General features: G+C 40.5%; 1 protein-coding gene across 1 annotated transcript in view; it reads right to left on the reverse strand.

The window, feature by feature from the left end:
• SNX25 (sorting nexin 25) overlaps window positions 1–21,885 on the reverse strand; it is a 135,389-nt gene that overhangs the window by 59,239 nt on the left and 54,265 nt on the right. The window contains 1 exon segment of the mRNA XM_055315707.1: window positions 7,502–7,572. Within this exon segment, the coding sequence (XP_055171682.1) occupies window positions 7,502–7,572 (71 nt within the window).

Consider the following 21,885-nt stretch of genomic DNA (forward strand, 5'->3'; position numbering starts at 1 on the left):
AAATGGGTGTTGGGAAAATTGGACAGCCACACACAGAAGAATGAAACTGGACCACCTCTCTTAGACCATACACAAAGATAAATTCAAAATGGATGAAAGATCTAAATGTGAGACAGGAATCCATCAAAACCCTAGGGGAGAAGACAGGCAACAACCTTTTTGAACTTGGCCACAGCAGCTTCTTGAAAGACATGTCTATAAAGGCAAAGGAAACAAAAGCAAAAATGAACTACCGGGACTTCATCAAGATAAAAAGCTTCTGCACAGCAAAGGAAACAGTCAACAAAACTAAAAGGCAACCCACAGAATGGGAGAAGATATTTGCAAATGGCATGTCAGATAAAGGACTAGTATCCAAGATCTATAAACAACTCATCAAACTCAACACCCAAAAAACAACAATCTAGTCAAGAAATAGGCAGAAGACATGAAAAGACGTTTCTCCAAAGAAAACATACAAATGGCCACCAGACACATGAAAAAATGCTCCACATCATTTGTCATCAGGGAAATACAAATCAAAACCTCAATGAGATACACTTTCACTGGTGAGAATGGCTAAAATTAACAAAATAAGAAACAACAAATATTGGTGAGAATGTGGAGAAAGAGGAACCCTCTTACACTGTGGGTAGGAATGCAAGCTGGTACAGCCACTCTGGAAAAGGGTGTGTGTTCGTTCCTCAAGAAGTTAAAAACAGAGCTACCCTATGACCCAGCAATTGCACTACTAGGTATATTTACCCCAAAGATAGAGATGTAGTGAAATGACAGGACACCTGCACCCCAATGTTCATAGCAGCAAAGTCCACAATAGCCAAACTGTGGAGGGAGCCACGATGTCCTTCAACAGATGAATGGATAAAGATGTGCTTTACATATAAAATGGAATAGTACTCAGCCATCAGAAAGGATGAATATCTACCATTTATATCAATGTGGATGGAATTTAAGGGTACTATGCTGAGTGAAATAAGTCCATCAAAGAAATACAATTATCATATGGTTTCACTCATATGTGCAATATAAGAAATAGTGCAGAGGAGTATGGGGAAGGGAGGGAACTGAGTGGGGAAAAAATTAGAAAGAAAACCATGAGAGACTCCTAACTCTGGGAAAAAAATAACAAACAGGTGCAGAAGGGGAAGTGAGTGAGGGGGGGTAACTTAAGGAGGGCATGTATATGATGAGCACTGGGTATTAAATTATATGTTAGCAAATTGAATTTAAATTAAAAAAAAGAACTATATTTGATCAAAGTGCTCTTATAAAATAAGACTTTATGTGGTGCCTGGGTGGTTCAGTGGGTAAGCATCTGCATTTAGCTCAGGTCATGATCCCAGGGTCCTGGGATCGAGCTCCACATTGGTCTCCCAGCTCAGCCGGGAGCCTTCTCTCTCTCTCTGTTGCTCCCCCTGGCTTGTGCTTGCTCTCTCCCTCTCTCTCCCTACCCCCTGTCAAATTAATGAAAATCTTTTTTAAAAATATAAAACTTTACTTATTATTTGGGTTCAATTTTATTAAGCACTTACCTGCCAGAGACCAGCCTAGACACTTGAACATGCAGCTTCATTCAGTTACTGAGTAATGCTAAAAATTCCCAGAAATTCCTGATTACTTCCTGTAGTGTCTAGCATGGCAGCCACACACTTAAACTAGTTTTTTTTTTAATAAATTATTTTTTATTGGTGTTCAATTTACCAACATACAGAATAACACCCAGTGCTCATCCCGTCAAGTGTCCCCCTCCGTGCCCGTCACCCATTCACCCCCACCCCCCGCCCTCCTCCCCTTCCACCACCCCTAGTTCATTTCCCAGAGTTAGAAGTCTTTATGTTCTGTCTCCCTTTCTGATATCTCCCACACATTTCTTCTCCCTTCCCTTATATTCCCCTTCACTATTATTCATATTCCCCAAATGAATGAGAACATACACTGTTTGTCCTTCTCCGATTGACTTACTTCACTCAGCATAATACCCTCCAGTTCCATCCACGTTGAAGCAAATGGTGGGTATTTGTCGTTTCTAATGGCTGAGTAATATTCCATTGTGTACATAAACCACATCTTCTTTATCCATTACACTTAAACTAGTTTTGCCATGAGCTGAATTTTTAGTCCCTACCTTCTCATTCCTTTTTTAAAAAATAGCTTTACTAAGATACAATTCACACACTATAAACTTCACCCATCTACCCCATACAATTCAATGGTTTTAGGATATTCAGCGTTGTACAACCATCACCACAATCAAAATGTAGAAGAACATTTACATCACTCCCAACAGAAAACTTGTGCCCACTAGCCCTTGGACTCCAACCTGTACTCATTTCCCATGCCAACTCATCTCATTCTATGCTGATGGCCCAGGTGACCAATAATCTACTTTGTCAGTATAGATCTCCCTGTTTTGAGCATTTCATATAAAGGGAATCACAGAGTATGTGGCCTTTTAAACTGGCTTCTTGCACTTACCATAATGTTTTCAAGGTTCATCTATGCTGTAGCAGGTATTAATACTTTTCGATGTATTTTATGAATCAATTCCTTTTTTAAAAGATATTTATTTATTTATTCATGAGAGACACAGTGAGAGAGAGAGAGAGAGAGGCAGAGACATAGGCTGAGGGAGAAGCAGGCTCCATGCAAGGAGCCTGAAGTGGGACTCACTGGATCCCGGGATCATGCCCGGGACCAAAGGCAGATGCTCAACCGCTGAGCCACCCAGGCATCCCTGAATCAATTCCTTTTTATTGCTGAATGATATTTCATTGTACAGATATTACCACCTTTTTGTTCATGGCCATTTGAGTTGTTTCTACTTTTGGGCTATTATAAATAATGCTACTATAAACATTCAAGCATTGTGGATGCAGGTTTTCATTTCTCTTAGGTATGTACTTAGGAGTGGAAACCCTAGGTCTCCTGGTAATTCTATGTTTAACATTTTGGAGACCTACCAGACTGTCTTCATCTCCTCCAGCAGCATATACAAGTTCTAATTTCTCCACATACTTACCAACACATATTATCAGTTTTTTATGTTAGTCACTCTAGTGGGTGTAAACTGGTATCTCCCATTGGCTTTAATTTGCATTTCCCTAGTATCGAATGGTGGAGGGCATATTTTCATGTGCTTATTCGCCATTTGAATATGTTCTTTGAGGAGACGTCTATGCAAATCCTTGGCCCATTTTTCAATTGCATGGTCTTTTGATCACTGAGTTGTAGGAGTTCCTTACATATTCTGGATTCTGGATACAATCAGATATATGATTTGAAAATATATTCTCCCATTCAGTCTTTACTTTCTTATAATACATACAAGTTTTTAACTTTTGATGAAATCCAATTTACCTCTCTCCTCCCCCTACTATGCTTTCCTTCATTCTTATACAGACTCACACATTTTGCCAGAGTGCTGATTCCATGGAACCTCTCTGTTGTGGACATGAAGACACACTGTGGCTAAAATCACCTAATGGTTTCAGCTATCCTACTTTCTGCTGAGATTTTATTTCTTTGAGCCCTATTATAAACTTAAAAGAGACTATTTTTTTAAGATGTATTTTAGGGAGAGGGAGAGAGAGAGAAAGAAAGGGGGGTGGGCAGAGGGAGAAGGAGAGAGAGAATCTCAAGCAAACTCCCTGCTGAGCATGGATCCTGATGGGGGGCTCTATCTCATGACCCTGAGATCATGACTGAACTGAAATCAAGAGTCCAAGATGCTCCACCAACTGAGCCACTCAGGTGCCCAAAGAGACTACTTTAGAAAAGCTAACTACTGGTACCAGAATTAACTCAAAAGAGGAGTAGTGCAGCAAACCTTAATGTGGCCAGAGAGCTTATGGAAAATAAAAGTTTCTAGCATTTTCACAAAAAAGTCACTACAATGCTATCTTGAACATGTCAGTTATGCTGCTGTGGGCTGAATTGTGTCCCCCCAAAAGATATGTTGGAAGTCCTAAGCCCTGGTACCTGTGAATGTGGCCTTATTTGGAAATAGGGTGTTGGCAGATGTACTCAAGTTTAGATGAGCTCATTTTATTTTTATTTTTTTAAAGATTTTAGTTATTTATTCATGAGAGACACAGAGACAGGCAGAGGGAAAAGCAGGCTCCGCAAGTCCCCAATGCAGGACTTGATCCCAGGACCTTGGGATAAAGACCTGAGCCAAAGGCAGACACTCACCTTTGTGCCCCTGATGAGCTCATTTAATTAAGGTGGGCCTTAATCCAATATGACTGGTATCTTTATGAGAAAAAAGAGACACTGACACAGGGAGAATGCCATGTAATGATAGAGGCAGGGACTGGAGTGACATGTCTGTCTTCAAGCCCAAGGACTGCTGACAATACCAAGAGCTAAGAGAACAAAGTGGGAGAGCTTCTTCCCTAGAGCATTCAGAGAGAGCATGGCCCTGGTGACACCTTGACTTGGGACTTCTAGCCTCCAGAACTGTGACAGATGCATCTTTTTTTATTTAAGCCAGCCAGTTTGCGGTACACCTTGCTATGGAAACCCTAGGAAACTAATACATATAATATAATCTAAATACTTAAGTTATAATCAAAATGCAACCAGAATACATCAAATTAATAAACATTCTTAGCAGTTAATTTCTCATTATATGCCTAAAACATGCATACATTCTTGTGTTAAATGTTAATGTTAAACACCAAGTATGTAATAATACTAATCTTAACAGTTTATCTTTGCAAAAAGCCAGAAGACTAAAATGCATTTCAGTATTATACTCTGTGGACATGATGATAATCACTGCTAACCAGTGACCTCAGAGAAGGAAATCAGTCTCCTCTGTTTTCTGTCCCAAGGCAAAATAGCGCCAAGGCTCCAAGTGAGCTCAGCTTGTCTGCCTTTTTTCCAATGCTTGGGAGGAGGAGGCCAGGAAACTCAAGACAGTTGAGAGCAGCTCAAATGGCAAATGGAAGCATGAAAGGAAGAAGTGTAACTGACAATGTTTAATAACAACATATGGGCTTATCTGAGCTCACCTCCCATTCTCAAATTCATGAAGTCCTAACCCCCAGTACCTTGGAATGACTGTACTTAGAGACGGGGTCTTTACAGAGGTGATTAATTTAAAATGGAGACATTAGGGGCACCTGGGTGGTTCAGTTAAGCATCTGCCTTGGGCTCAGGGCATGATCTCAGGGTCCTGTGATCAAGCCCCACATTGGGTTCTTTGTTCACCAGGGAGTTGGCCTCTCCCTGTCCGCCTCTCTCTCTCATGCATGCACTTTCTCTGAAGTAAATAAATAAATCTCTAAAAAAAACTTTTAATTAAAAAATAAATAAAATGGGGCCATTAGTGTGGACCCTCATCCAATATGACTGGTGTCCTTGCAAGAACAGGAGATTTAGACAAAGACCTGGGCAGTGGGAAGACAATATGAAGACATAGAGAGAAGGCCAACTATAAGCCAAGGAAAGAAGCTGAAACAGACCCCTCACTCACAGTCCTCAGGAGGGACCAACCCTGCCAACACCTTGGACACCTTGATCTCAGACTTCCAGGCTCCAGAATTGTGTGAAAATAAAGTTCTATTGTCTAAGCCACTTAGTCTGTGCTACTTTGTTATCACAGCCCTAGTGAACTAATACACCACAAATAAGGAAAGGGATCTCTGACTAAACTCACGTAACAAGGAAGAACACTGAGGAAAGATAATGGTGGCAACTAGAATTCTCTAATATCCTCTTTAAAATGTCTAAAATGAAGCATCTTCTCTGCAGGAAGAGTAAGAAAAAAGGAGAGAACAGAGCCCACAGTCTTGCAGGAATCAATAAGATCACACCTCCTTTGCTCAAAAGCCTCTGAAGTTACTTCCTTCCTTATGCTGACTAAAAGCCAAAGTCCCAGCTGTACCAGTAAGGCCCTTCAGAATGGGGTCCTGTGCCACCTCTGATCTCCCCCATTTCACCCCTTTCCAGCCACACAGGGAACTCAAGCAAACTCCGCATGCTTCTGTCCTGGAGTTTTACACCTGTCCTTCCACAAACACCCTCAAGCCCCTAGGTCTTGCCCCAGGTCACCTTACATCAAGCCCCAGGTCACCACGTAGGTGAGGTCTTCTCCAATGGCCCTATCTGAATGCAAATCTTCCTCCCCCTCCAGTGAGCCAGCTGTCCCTTCCTCATATCTCACAGTTTTGTTTTTCTTCAGGGTACATAACACCATCTAAAATGTTTATTTGATTTGCTCTTTGTCTGATTGCCTCCCAATCTCATTTAGGGGCTTGATGAATGCAGAGATTTTGTTTTGTCCAGTCCTGTATCATCATCACCTCATCAGTGTTGAGTGACCATTTTTTTAATGAACAAATTTGTACAATCTTCCTTACTGGGCAGAGATTAAGAATTAGTGTCTCTCCCTAGTCTGTACCTTCACCTCCTTTATACCCAGCTCCTACCTCAGTCAGTGATTCAGATACAAGGAATAGTCCCCAGGCCAAGCTTCCTCTTGCCTTCACATCATTTAGAAATCTGGGAATACATTTTGAGGCTCTAGCCCAACTCTTCCTTTTTTTTAACACTCTGACGGGACTTGAATGGGCCTGGAGATTTTCATGGAAAGGCTAGTCTACAGGGTAGGGGGTGTTTACTGCCTCTCAGCTAAGAAGCAAGACCTGCAATCTAGACTATGATATGGCCTTCAACTTCATATATGAGAGGGGGATATATATGCTAGCTCCAGGCCAACTATGAGGGTGTTGAGAGCAGCTTCACACCTTAATTATTCCTCATTATCATGCCTGGTTAAAAGTCTTAATTTAAGAGTAACAGATGGGGGTGCCTGGGTGGCTCAGTTGGTTAAGCATCTGCCTTTGGCTCAGGTTGTGATCCCAGGATCCTGGGATCAAGCCTTCTGTTGGGCTCCCTGCTCAGTGGGGAGCCTGCTTCTCCTCCCTGCCACTCTACGTGTGCATGTGCATGCTCTGTCAATTATTTTTTTCTGTCAATTAAATAAATAAAATCTTTTACAAAAAATGAAGGAACCAAACGGGGGGGAAAATATAACTTTTTTTTTAATGTAGAAGGAGGAAAGAAGTTATTCACAACACAAATCTTAACTAAAGGGAAAGGTTAAGAAGATTATGAAACATTGATTCAATTGGAGTCCTTTATCAAGATGTTTCAAGTTAGAAATATTAATGAATATTACAATTAAATTTTAATGAGGAAAAAAACTGTAAAATCATGCTTACTTTAAAAACAGCAGCACTATGTACCCAATGATTTCAGTCTTTGAAAAATTATGACTACAGATGAATAAAGTTTAAAGAAACACAGAAACACAAAGGTTTTTGTTAGCATGAACTTATGTTTACTTTCTCTAATGCTGCTGTTATACTATTAGTTTAATAAAATGAAAATATTTAAATATAAGCCAGAAGAATGCTCGTACTTGCTAACACACTGACTGAGGACAGACTCAGAATCTCTAGAACGTATGTGAAGAAAACAAATCGGTTCTTACCTTTGTGCCTCTTCAGCTGGGGAAAACTGCTAATTGTAGTTGCTTGGATTATTTCTACTACAATTTGATACCTGATATTGAAAGAGAGAGAAGAAAAGATCGAATAGTTAGAAAATACTATTTTCAGTGATACCTTTTAGATTGCATATTGTACTAATCAAATAAAACACAGGAACTATAAATCCTGCCCAAGTATTATTAAAGCCATCTATCATGGATTAAGTACCTCCAACAGGCCAGGTGCTGTGCCATGGGCTGAGGCCTTCATATAAAACCATGAACTCACCCCCACTCTGTCCCTTATACCAGAACCATCACCACCTGCTCCCTCTCTGAAGACAGAAAACTTGAAGGTTACACTCAACTCTTCCTCCTCTTTCACCCCCACCACCACCACCACCCTCCTCTCCCTGCATGATAACTGCAGCCTGTTGATTCTACCTTCTAAATCTGGACTGTCTGGAAGAGTGACCTTGAGCCACATGTAGCTACCTAACTAAAATTTTAGATCCTCAGGTATACTACCCACATTTGAAGTGCTCAGTGGCCAGATGCACTTCACAAACCATACTGACCAGTGCAAACAGAACACTTTCATCCTTGCAGAAAGTTCTGTTGGATGGTACTGTCCATCCACAGAAAGAGTTAAGAACCACTGGAGTAGAGGTTTTTTTGCAACGGGTTTGCTGCCAGAACACAGGTGTGAAAACCACTGCTAAATCTATACCAAAATGGGAAAGGAAAAGACTCAATCAACATGGTCATCGCTGAACATGCAGGTTCAGGCTGGTCTCCCACTACTGGTCATCTGATCTACAAATGTGGTGGGATCGACAAAAGAACTATTGAGAGATTTGAGAAGGAGGCAACTGAGATGGGAAAGGGCTCTTTCCAGGATGCCTGGGTCTGGCTAAACTGAAAGCTGAACATGAATGTGGTATCACCACTGATATCTCCCTGTGGAAATTCAAGACCAGCAAGTATGTGACCATCATTGATGCCCCCAGGACACACAGACTTTATCAAAAACATGATTCCAGACACATCTCAGGTTGACTGTGCTGTCCTGATTGTTGCTGCTGGTATTGGTGAATTTGAGGCAGGTATCTCCAAGAATGGGCAGACCTGTGAGCATGCCCTTCTGGCTTACACACTGGGTGAAAACAACTAACTTTTGGTGTTAGCCAAATGGAGTCCACTGAGCCACCCTACAGCCAGAAGAGATATGAGGAAATCATTAAGGAAGTCAGCACCTACATTAAGAAAGCTGGCTACAACCCCAACACAGTACCATTTGTGCCAATTTCTAGTTGGAATGGTGACAACATGCTGGAGCCAAGTGCTGACATGTCTTGGTTCAAGGGATGGAAAGTCACCTGTAAAGATGAAACTGTAGTGGAACCCCACTGCTTGAAGCTCTGGATTGCATCCTGCCACCATCTTGTCCAAATAATAAGCCCATGTGTCTGCCTCTCCAGGACATCTACAAAATTGGTGGTATTGGTTACCATCCCTGTGGGCAGAGTCAAGACTGGTGTTCTTAAATGCGGCATGGTGGTCACCCTGCTCCAGTCAATGCTACAACTGAAGTGAAGTCTGTCGAAGTGCACCATGAAGCTTTGAGTGAGGTCCTTCCTGGGGACAATGTGGACTTCCATGTCAAGAACGTATCTGTCAAAGATGTTCATTGTGGCAACATGGCAGGTGACAGCAAAAATGACCTATCAATGGAATCACAGCTCAGGTGATTATCCTGAACCACACAGGCCAAATCAGTGCTGGATATGCACCTGTGCTGGATTGTCATCCAGCTCACATTGCTTCCAAGTCTGCTGAGCTGAAGGAGAAGATAGGTCATTGTTCTGGATAAAAGCTGGAAGATGGTCCCAAGTTCTTGAAATCTGGTGATGCTGCTGTTGATATGGTTCCTGGCAAGCCTGTGTGTGTTGAGAGCTTCTCTAACTATCCTCCTCTGGGTCATTTTGCTGTTCATGGCATGAGACAGTTGCTGTGGGTGTCATCAAAGCAATGGACAAGGGCGGCCCGGGTGGCTCAGCAGTTTAGCGCCACCTTCAGCCCAGGGCGTGATCCTGGAGACCCGGAATCGAGTCCCACGTCGGGGTCCCTGCATGGAGCCTGCTTCTCTCTCTGCCTGTGTCTCTGCCTCTCTGTGTGTGTCTCTTATGAATAAATAAAATCTTTTTTTAAAAAAAGCAATGGACAAGGTGGCAGGTGGAGCTGGCAAGGTCACCAAGTCTGCCCAGAAAACTCAAAGGCCAAATGATTATTATCCCTAATACCTGTCACTCCAGTCTTAATCTGCAGTGGAAGAATTGGTCTCAGAACTATGTGTCAATTGGTCATTTAATAGTAAAAGACTGGTTAATAATAACAATGCATCATAAAACCTTCAGAAGGAAAGGAAAATGTTTTGTGGACCATTTGTCTTTGTGTGTGTGTGCGTGTGGCAGTTTTAAGTTATTAGTTCTTAACATCAGTACTTTTTAGAAGAAACAATTTGACCAAAAATCTGTCACAGAATTTTGAGAGTCATTAAAACAAAAGTTTAATATGAGAAAAAAAAACCCACTGGAGTAGAGTACCACGTATATGTATGTGTAACTGAAAACATCTCTGAGGGGGGTGGCTGGGTGGCTCAGTGTCTAAGTGTCTGCCTTTGGTTCAGGTCATGATCCCAGAGTCCTGGAACTGAGCCCCACATCAGGGAGTCTGCTTCTTCCTCTCCTTCTGCCCCTCCCCTGCTCGTTCTCTCTGTCAAATGAATAAATTAAAATCTTTAAAGATAAGAAACCCACCTCTGAGTCAGGAAAAATAAAAGTGTACATTCTAAGTACTGGGTATAATCCTAGAGTTATGGCTATTTTGAGCTGGGCTTTATAAACCCAAGTTCTTAAGAGCCATACAATGGTTATTAAGTATTGCCCTAATCAAAATCCTCTAGCCTGAATGTTTCTTAGCCCTTCATTATATTGACTAAGAGTCTGCCCCATGATAAAGCTATTCAATATTAATTCATACTCTGCTAAACATGAACTTTGTAGCATCCTAAGGTTTAATGCCATATTTGGCTGGCTTGATACATTATTTTGCTTTTCAACTAAAACCCAGATGGACAGACATAAATTCATCATAGTCGTAGCTATTCATGGACTCCTCACAAATTCACATCTTTTTATTCATCTACTTGTATGAAAAAAATATCAATGCTCCCCTCTCACCACCTCAAAGAAAAGGCTGTTAGAAGCATTGTCAGCATGTCACCTGGAGATTGTGGCCAATATTGCTGGTTGCCAACATTCTTCTTCTCTTTCTCCCTCACAAACCAAATCATTTTTATCAGGGAAAGCAACACACCCAGCTAAAAATGCTAACCTTCTCCCTAGCAGTTAGGGATAACCTGATAAACATTTGACCCTTGAAAAATGTGAGGGTTAGAGGTGCCCGTGTCCTCAAGCCCTTGAAAATCCATATATAACTTTGACTCCTCAAAAACTTCACTACTAATAGCCTACTGTGGACAAGCAGCCTTAATAATGACATAAGCAGTTGAGGGACACATACACTGTATTATATGCTGTATTCTTATAGTAAAGCTAGAGAAAAGAAAATGTTAAGCAAATCATAAGGAAGAGAAAATACATTTACAGTATTGTACCAATCGAAAAAACCTGCAACAGTTCAGATCTGTGTTGTTCAAGGGTCAATTGTAGTTCTAGCTAATGAGAAAAGAGCAGAATTGCTGGCTGTGGATTCCGGGAAAGCATTCTAAAGGGATAGGCTCCACAGAAAAGCCCTTTCAATCTCTTGTCCTTGCCTTTCCTCCATTTTCCTGCATGAAACAGGATGAAGTCACAGCAGCCAAGAGGATGAAAGCCACAAGCAAAGATGGTGACATTAGTAGACAGGAGTTTAAATCTCCAGTGACATCACTGAACCATCATAACAGCCCCAGGCTACCTACCCTATGATGTCTCATTACATGAGGAAAATCAATCCCTAACTTTGTTTAACACATTGTAAGTCAACTTTTCTCATGGCCAAGTGCCATCCCAACTGATAGCTCCCTGAAGACTCTATACATCAAAAATGGCTAAATACACCTTCAGCAATGTTTTCCAAATGGGAATCTAGCTACGACATTATATGATCGATAAAGATTTCTGATGAAACTGCCTTCATTCCTCCAAATAATGGTAAAGGACAACAATAGCTTCCTAGGTGCTTTTTCTTTCATTACTGAATGGATGAGGGAACAGCTTATAAGAAGCATACACAAACCTGGGACCATCAAAGTCTAATTCTCCCTGAGTCTTAAATTTAACCCTGGAATTCAGTTCTATAAGCAGAAAGTACTGACTTTTCATTCAAGTGCAGCACATGTCTGTCTCCAAACTCATCCTTGTCATTGCCATTGCCATTGGGATGAACTACAAATAAACAATGTCTTTTCATGCAGCAATCCCCATCCTAGGAACTTATCATAAGGTTTAATAGAAACAACAAAAAAACTTATACATGCTTATTATAGCAACTTCTACCAAGAAAAGCAATAATCTATGTGATCAATATGCTTTCATGAAATGTTTGTTAATCATTTCCTATGTTCTAGATGCTTAGGAATGAACAGCACTAAAATGGTCTCTGCTTTCAGAAAGCACTGGGGATACAGAAGACTAAGGGGGAAACAGTCAATAATATTTATCATTATAAAAACTACATAAATATAGATTTTAATGACAGATTTTAAGATGCAAAATGGTATGTACACTCGTGATTTCAGATATGTAAATATGTAGGTAAAGGAACCAGGGCTACAGTGCAAAATAGAGACAAAGGAAAATGAAGGGCAACCATATTAAAAGGGTAGAATTAGGAGTCATTTTAAAACATTTTCCAAACTGTTTCTATGTATCTACCTCCATGCCTGCCTACCTATCTCTACCTGTCCAAACTAAACCTACCTTGTGCAACGCACCATACGATTTCTTTACCTCGCCATTTATGCACCAGCCTCTGTTCTTCTAGGCTCAAAATCCTATCTCAGAGATCTTCCCTAACAGTAAATATCAGTCTCAAAGCTCTATTGACTTGTCCTTTGAATCTCTAAATAAGTTCCTTTCTTACCCTTGCATTTGTCACCAAACCTTTTCACATGTGGGCCACTGCACTAGCTAGATAGCCTAATTGCCTTCTGGACTTTAATCCTTCCTCCCAAACCACCAGGAGCATGCCTGTCAAAACATTCCTAAAAGACCACAGTCATCTCCTCTCTCCATTGCTCAACACTTCCAGTGACCTCCCCAAACCAATGACTCTATATTCCAGCCTGCAGTCAACTCTGCAACTTGGCACCATCCCTCTTATCCAACCCAACTTCTTTTTCTCCTCCATATAAACATGGACTGAACCAGGTCAGTTTCTTTCCCCCACTCTAAGTTTTTTTTTTTTAATTTTTATTTATTTATGATAGTCACACACACACAGAGAGAGAGAGAGAGGCAGAGACACAGGGAGAGGGAGAAGCAGGCTCCACGCACCGGGAGCCCGACGTGGGATTCGATTCCGGGTCTCCAGGATCGCGCCCTGGGCCAAAGGCAGGCGCCAAACCGCTGCGCCACCCAGGGATCCCTCACTCTAAGTTTTTATTTAAATTCCACTTAGTTAACATACAGTGTAATATTAGTATCAAGTGCAGAATTTCAGGTATAGAATAATCACTTACATACAACACCTGATGCTTAACACAATAGGTACCCTCCTTAATCTCCATCACCTATTTAACCATCCCCACCCAACCACTGCCCCTCCAGTAGCTATTAGTTTATTTTCTATAGTTAAGAGTCTGTTTTCTTGGTTTGCCTCTCTCTTCCCCTGCTATGTTCACTTGTTTTGTTTCATAAATTACACATAAAATTGAAATCATATGGTATTTGTCTTTCTCTGACTTATTTTGCTTAGCATAATACCCTCTAGCTCCATCCACATGGTTGTGAATGACAAGATTTCATTCTTTTTAATGGCTGAGTAATATTCCATTATATATGTATATGTTATATGGATATATTTATCCACTCATCAGTCAATGGACATTTGGACTCTTACCATATTTTGGTTATTGTAGATAATGTAGATAATGATGCTACTAACATCGAGGGGCTTATGTCCCTGTATTTTTGTATCCTTTGGGTAAATACCTAGTAGTGCAATTGCTAGGTCATAGGGTAGTTCTATTTTTAACTTTTTGAGGAACCTCCATACTGTTTTCTATAGTGGCTGTACCAGTTTGCAGCAGTGTAAAAGAGAGTTTCCTTTCTCTGCATCTTGGCCAACACCTGTTGTTTCCTGGGTTAATTTTATCCATTCAACCAGGACAGTTTCTATACTCCCCTCCCAAAACTACAGCCACTTTTTAGGCTTTTGCTCATGCTGTTTCCCTCTGGAAACAATCTCCCTACTTGTCCACCTAATGAGGTCTTATATATAGTACTTCTTCCTTCTAGTTCACATTAATATTTCTCTTCTCTGAAATCCTAAATTACTTCTGCTCCACAACAGTACCTATTTATCTACTATTTTATATTGCTGTTTTAAAGAGTCACATTTCCACAGAGTGCTGTGCACTTGTGAAATGGTATGTCCAGTCCTTTCAGGGTCTAAACTTCTCTAAGAAATAACACCTGAGCCTAAGAGAAGCTTGTGGCTTTGTCCATAGAAAGATATGCTACCTTTTTTGTACCCAACTAAATCATGAGCCTCTTGAAGACTGGGATGGTGTCTTATATTCTCCTACAGGATCTAGACTGGCACTAAACATGTAACGGGCACTCAGTACTATGGACTGAATGTTGAAGCCTAATCCCCAATGCGATGATATTTGGAGGTGAGACCTTGGGAAGGTGATTAGCCCTTGTGGGTAGTGCCCTTAAAATGATAAGACTGCCTTTAAAAATACAGACCTCAGAGAGCTCTTTCCATTTTGTGAGGTTACAGCAAGAAGGAGGCCTTCTATAAACCAGGAAGTGGGCCCTCACCATACACCCAATAGCCAATTCCTTTGTCTTGAACTTGTCAGCCTCCAGAACCGTGAGTAATAAACCTCTGTTGTTTAAGCCACCCAGCCTGTAGTATGGCCTGAACTAAGACAAGAAGCTAACTTAATATACAAGAACATCTGTAAAACTAAACAGGTACAAATAATACTCTGAACAATCTGTTCTTTTGATACTCTTAGTGATCCATGATCTCGAAACAAATGAGTCATTAATGGTACTAAAGAAGCACGCTATTCGAATGAAGGGTTAAATTTCTTAAATGAATCCAAAAAATTATTATGAAATACCCAGTTAACATTTATACAGATTCCTCTCACTCAGTACCAGGTAACTGTCTAGATACTTTCTCTCATTTAATCCTCATAATAGGTATTGTAATTATCCCCACATTACAGAAGAAATTATCCAGGTGGATTAAGAAATCTATACAAAGTCCCACTGCTTTTAAGTACTTGAGCCAAAATGCTAACCTCGGCTGCTGGATTCTAAAGTTCATGCTCTTAAACACTTTCCAGCTACCCTAAAAAGTCAATATGAATTAATGTTTATCTTGTCTCAGGCCCTTCCAAGGATACAAGCATGGCCAATGCCAGATCATCTTTGTAGTCTCACAGCCTTCTATATCCCTCTTGGATACCATTTTCCTGCCAAACCAGACTACATGCAATACCCCAACACCAATACCCCAACACACACTCAGCTCTTTCCTGACCCCCAGCCTCTGCTCTATTTCTTCTCCCTCTTACACACAATCTCTGCCCCTTATCTGCTGAAATAGTATTTACTCCTAAATACTTAGTTCATAGCATTCCTCTCTCAGGGTTCTCAGATTCCACTCTTCTACAAAATAAAGTATTTGCTCCTACCTACTTCTTTAGCAATCTGCACTCCACTTCTGATCTTAATCTCTTGCTTCATACTTAGCGATTTATACCCACATGAGTCTCCCATGTTGGACTACCTTGACAGCAGAGTAAATCTAAAGTGCCCACACCAATTCATCTTTACATATGCAAGCCCTTCTCATGGTGCTTTGCACAGAATAGGCATCTGAAGATGATAATTGAATCTGTAAAATTCAACTTTGCTTGATACCAAAAGACAACGTGGGAAATGAGCAACTTTAATTCTCAATAAAAGTTCACAACATACAGCTGACCTTTGAATAAAATGGGTTTGAATTATGTGGGTCCAACTGTATGGAGATCTTTTTTGATACAGTATAAATGTGTTTTCTTTTCCTTATCACTTTAATATTTTCTTCTCTTTAGCTCATTTGTAAGAATATGGTACGTAATACATATCACGTACAAAATATATGTTAACTGTAGAAGCTATTGGTAAAGCTGCCAGTCAATAGTAGGCCATTAATAATTAAGTTTTAGGGGAGTTTAAGTTATAAGCGGATTTCTGACGGCATGGGGAATTAGCATCCCAACCCAATGTTTTTCATCAGGTTGACTGTACATCTAAATGCTGGTTATCCTTGGTGGCAAGCTTGCTAGTCCTCCAGAAGCCAGCTCTTCAAGGATAATCAGCACTCACTCGGCTTTCTTCATCCAGAGGAGTGCATGGTATTTCTGGTGCTGAGTTTGGTTTAAGAACCTGAAGGACTGATGTTTGTGAACAGGTATAACATGTGTTCTTCCAAAATGATAATGTAAACTCCAATATTAAGAGGAAGCCACTAACAAGAATTTGCCTATTTTCCAGCTATGGCAAGATCTTACTGCCAGTAGCTCTTATCCCAGGGCAAGGTCACATGAAGATAATTGTCTCTTGCACAAGTTACCACCTCACCTCTCTTTAGTTCTCAACACTTAACTATGTTAATAAAAACTCAGAGCAGGTTTTTACTTTGGAATTCTTCCCACTATCTCAAACTCACCTGAAATGCCACAAAATTAGTCTTCAAAATAATCACCTCAGAAATACATTTATCGCCTTTTACTGTCAACTGTTCAGAACAATATGGAATTCTGTTAGAATTGACTTCTAAGTTATTTATATAAACACCCCCAAATATTAGCCTCATTTCACTAGACACACCTTACACAAATTCTTTAAAAATTACTATTTTAGGGGTACCTGGGTGGCTCAGTGGTTTAGCGTCTGCCTTCGGCTCAGGGTGTGATCCCAGGGTCCTGGGATCAAGTTTCACATTGAGTTCCCTGTGGGAAGCCTACTTTTTCCTCTACCTATGTCTCTGCCTCTCTCTGTGTCTCTCATGAATAAACAAAAAAATTTTTTTTAAAAATTACTATCTTAGAGCTGGCCTTGGGTGTGCACATGCTGGAATGTCTTAGGAGAGTCAAAAGCTGAATAAATCCTAGTCTTAAGTGTACAATATGGTAAATGTTTTAATATAGGTTTTATACTAAAATTAGCAATTATAGGGATGCCTGAGTGGCTCAGTAGGTTAAGTGTCCTGACTCTTGATTTTGGCTCAGGTCATGATCTCCCGGTCATGATATCAAGTGGCTCCACATGAGGCTCCACATCCAGCACAGAGTGTGTTTGAGATTCTCTCTCTCTCCCTCTGTCCCTCCTCCACTCACACACACTCTCTAAAAAATAAATAAAATTAGTAATAACATATTACAGATTAGAATACCACATACATAAAAAAGGTTTTTAAAAAATTTAAAACTTAAAACTAATGGTTTCAAAGTGGCTACAGCCTTCAGTGCGCTAGGTTAGGGATAATGTTTTCATTTAGAGGGACTTTAGTTACAGCATTTGAAAAGAAATAAAGTCATGGTGATTTCAGCTGGGTACACTAAAGCTGTTTCCCAGCTAAGTGTAGCAGAGTAGTTAGGCATGCGGGCTCTGACACCAAGTGGGCCTGTGTTTAAATCCCGCTTCCAACACTTACTGTGTCATCCTGAAAAAATTACTTAAGCTTTCTAAAACTCCAGAGTCCTCATTTGTAAAAAGAAGAGTAACAGTGTCTTTCTACATAGGATTGCCAGGAAGATTAAATGAGATAGCACCTTCAAAATTGGAATAGTGCCTGATCCAGTGAGAGTTTAATAAATATTAACTCATATTTGTCTCAACACCGCTGTTGGTTGACCCTTTAGATATGCAGCACTTAATGAGATCATGTGTATGCGTGTTTGTAAATATATATGCAAAATTTTAAAGTAGACTTACTTCTCTCCCGATTGTAAAAGTGTCTCAAACTAACCAATCTAAGGCCACCAAGGTCACTGAAGTCCAACAAAATCAGGCTTATTGACTCATTTAAATAAGCATGAAGAAACATGGGTTATCTCTCCAAAGGAAAAGACAGTTCCTATGGGATTCTGGGGAAGAGTGGAGTGTAGATGAAATTTAAATGAAGCAGCATGGTGACAGGTTCAAAGCAGAGCTGTGTAAACTGTCAATTTCCCATAGATCCAGGGTCTCATTTTCCTGGAAAGTACAAACTTACGATAAACATGGAATGGTTAGTCCAGAATACTGTTATCTGTAGCTCTACATCTAACTTAGAAAAGAGGATGCTTCTCTGTGTCAAAGTGATTGAAACCCTCGAGGCAAGAAATAGGATATGTCACTTTTAACAACATAATTTCAAAGAGCAAAACCTAAGATGTTAGAAGGCAAAGTTTGTTAGTAAGAACGCAGTAGTCATTCAAAGAAGGCTATCATTATGACATTTTAAAGCTGCTATGTATACTTAGAAAAAAAGTTTCCTGTTAACTTTGTAGCTGGCTTTACTATCTGTTATTCTAACCTGATAAGTGGCTGGGCAGATTTTCTCAGACTGAACCCATTTTTACTTTCTCTAAAGTAACTTACATTCTTTGAAGAAAATGGGAAAATACACACAGCATGACATTCAAAGTCAATCACAATTAACTTTTGGTAAGTATTTACAGACTTTTTAAAAATATTTTTATTTATTTATTCCTGAGAGACACAGAGAGAGGGAGGGAAGCAGAGACACAGGCAGAGGGAGAAGCAGGCTCTGTGCAAGGAGTCTGATATGGAATTCGATCCTGGGACTCCAGGATCATGCACTGGGCCGAAGGCAGGCACTAAACCGCTGAGTCACCCAGGGATCCCCAGACTTATCTTCAAATTTTTTTTTGTTGTTTCATAAGACTAGATTTATGCTATAAAAGGCCTTAGAGTCTTTTCAATGTATACCATCTTCCAGTATTATTAAATACTCTGATGTAACACGATTGTTAAGTGTCACCCCATTGTACAGATGTGTCAACTTTTTTTTCACTAAACCCTAATTGTTAGCCATTCCAATATTTCAAGCTTGTCTCTATTTTATATATATTTTTAAAGATTTTTATTTATTTATTCATGATAGACACAGAGAAAGAGAGAGACAGGCAGAGACACAGGCAGAGGGAGAAGCAGGCTCCATGCAGGGAGCCCGATGTGGGACTCGATCCTGGGACTTCAGGATTGCGCCCTGGGCCAAAGGCAGGTGCCAAACTGCTGAGGCACCCAGGGATCCCCAAGTTTGTCTCTATCTTAAATAAAATTGCAAGAAACATTCGTGGAGAAATCTTCACATGTTCATGATTATTTCCTTAAAATAAACTCTTATGAATAATAACTATCAAAAAGAAGGCACATTTTGAGCTCTGCTCTCCATATTATCAATCTGTGCTACAGAAAGGCAGTAATTCATACCCCTCCCAGCAGGACATGAAGTTGACTGTTTTCCTACATCCTTGCCAACCCTGGGTATCAAATTTTTAATCTTCACCAATATTGTAGACCAAAAAAAGTCCTTCATTTTAGTTTTTATGTTTGAGTATTACTGAGGATAACAACAAGGTTCTAAGCTATCTTCTTACGGGGTGTGTTTAATGCTATTAAGCAGGAAGTGCCAGGGAGCTGTAGCACAAACCAGGGAATCATTCTGTCAGGACTCAGAGTCATCAGAGGTTCTGTCCACCAACAGGGCTTTTAGACCAATGTTCCAGTTCTCTAGTGTATAGAAGGCACCTGATTCCACAGGCTTCCTAACATTTTCCATTTCTGGCACATATTGCAAATGATATATTTGAACAGAACACGTAATCAGATCCCAGGTCCTACCCAACCACCTAGAGGGCTGAGGAAGCCTCTATCTTTACACTATATTTGAGTCACACCAGTAAGTTCTGGACCAGAGCAGCCTGAGGTACACCGAACTTACATACACTCACATATACAACCATGCTATTTATATAAAAAATAACCTGGAAAATTCTAAGTATTAATAGTTGCCATGTGTCTTCTATTTTCTCCATCTTGTTTATATCTTTAAGTTTTCCTAAAATAACATGTTACCATATATTCATTTTCTAGTTCCCAGAAGTCCGTGGAAATTACATGTTACAAAAGCAATCAAAGCTATGTCACCACTAGCTAGCTAGTGTCCTTCAGCTAACCTCAAGAAAGCCAAAATTTTTCCTCTCTGCTACCTGCACCTCATTTTTATTAGTGTTCCTCATATTTTTATATCAGCTATTATTATCACCATATACTATTTATTTATAGGCCAATATGTACCACCAATGCTGTTACATTCCATTCTCCATTCTCGCCTAAAGCATTTTCATTCAGAATGTTTACTGAATATCATCTTTAGTTGCCTGGTTTTATGTTCTGTATTGAAAATGTCCCAATGACTTTCTTATACACTTTAAGTGAAATTTTTCTAACGTAAGAGATTGTGTTGCCTCATCTCATCCACTAACCCTATTCAAGTCAGGATCTGAGAATTCTGTTGCCTTCCACTGCTCACGGTATATTTTTAGCTCTTTATTGGGAGCCTAGCATGTCTGTCCTCAGAACTGTTTTGATGCATCATCTCATTTAATTATCTCAATAGCCTTATGAAATAGGAACTATTTTCTCCATTTTACAGTTAAAACAGAGGCTCAGAGTTTATGTGACTCGCCAAGGCCACACCGCCTGTAAGCAGGGGAGCCAAGTACAAGCCAGGTTTGTGAAATCCAGGCCTGACTCGAGCCCAGGGCTGTGGGTAGAGTGTACTTTAGATGCTAGACTAGTCGCTGTAGGGTGACTTATGTTGTTTTTTGGGTTTTGTTGCTGTTGTTGTTTTTCTTTTTTAAAGATTTTACTTATTTATTCCCTGTGGGAAGCCTGATGCAGGACTCAATTCCAGGACCACAGGATCATGACCTGAACCAAAGGCAGATGCTTAACCACTGAGCCATCCAGATGCCCCATTATGTTGTTAACCCTCATCTACTTCCGGAAGAATTGCATTTCTGTCTAGTGCAGGGTCATCAAAAGGCAGAGCACGTGGAGCCACTAACTACTGTACTAGAGCCCCCTCACAAGGCTTATGTCGGCTTATGAGAGCTGGCTGTTAACTGTTCAGGAATTAAAACCTATTGGGGATCCCTGGGTGGCTCAGCGGTTTAGCGCCTGCCTTCGGTCCAGGGCATGATCCTGGAGTCCCGGGATCGAGTCCCATGTTGGGCTCCCTGCATGGAGCCTGCTTCTCCCTCTGCCTGTGTCTCTCGTGAATAAATAAATAAAATCTTAAAAAAAAATCCTACCATTATTAAAATTGTACAAACTTACTATTAAATTGTGCTTTTTAAAGGCGAAAGTACTTAAAACCCATTATTTCCTAATAATTTTATTTCATTATCATCTATGTTCAAGGTTATTCACATCTATTGTTTATCAGCATGGTGGAGATACCAGGTATAAAATGGTAGTGTGCTACTGCAAATCTCTTCCCAACTTCCCGTTCAAGGATGTCATCCTGGCGGCTTAGTATGAACACCACAGAAACCAGCAAATGCTACAAGTCAGGGTTTCTTACCCCTCCTGGCAAAAGCCAGTTTTTAAAAATTACCAGCACACCACTTCTACACTCTTCACTACCATTCCTTCTGTGGATCTTGTGAATCATAAAATTATTTTCTGTTGAGTAGGGACACAGGCACCACAACTTTTGTTTGTTTTAAAGAGCACTACCCATCCACCCCACCACCTCCTCTTGATGTTTCATTCTAAGAATAAGAGGCTCCATCCCTGGCCTCTCTCTAGCTCTCTTTCATCCTTTCCTCTATGCCCTAGAGAAAGAAGAGGTCTTTAATCTGACCACAGTGGAGGAGGAACTGGGCATGTGAAACACAGCCCTTCTGTTCTCCACTTAAGAACATGTGTTCTCACAGGACACCAGGGTGGCTCAGTGGTTGAGCATCTCTCTTCAGCTTAGGTCACAATCCCAGGGTCCTGGGATCGAGTTCCACATCAGGCTCCCTGCAGGGAGCCTGCTTTACCCTCTACCTAGGTCTCTGCCTCTCTGTCTCT

This window comes from Nyctereutes procyonoides, unplaced genomic scaffold, assembly GCF_905146905.1.
Source record: "Nyctereutes procyonoides isolate TBG_1078 unplaced genomic scaffold, NYPRO_anot_genome, whole genome shotgun sequence".
Lineage (NCBI taxonomy): Eukaryota > Metazoa > Chordata > Mammalia > Carnivora > Canidae > Nyctereutes > Nyctereutes procyonoides.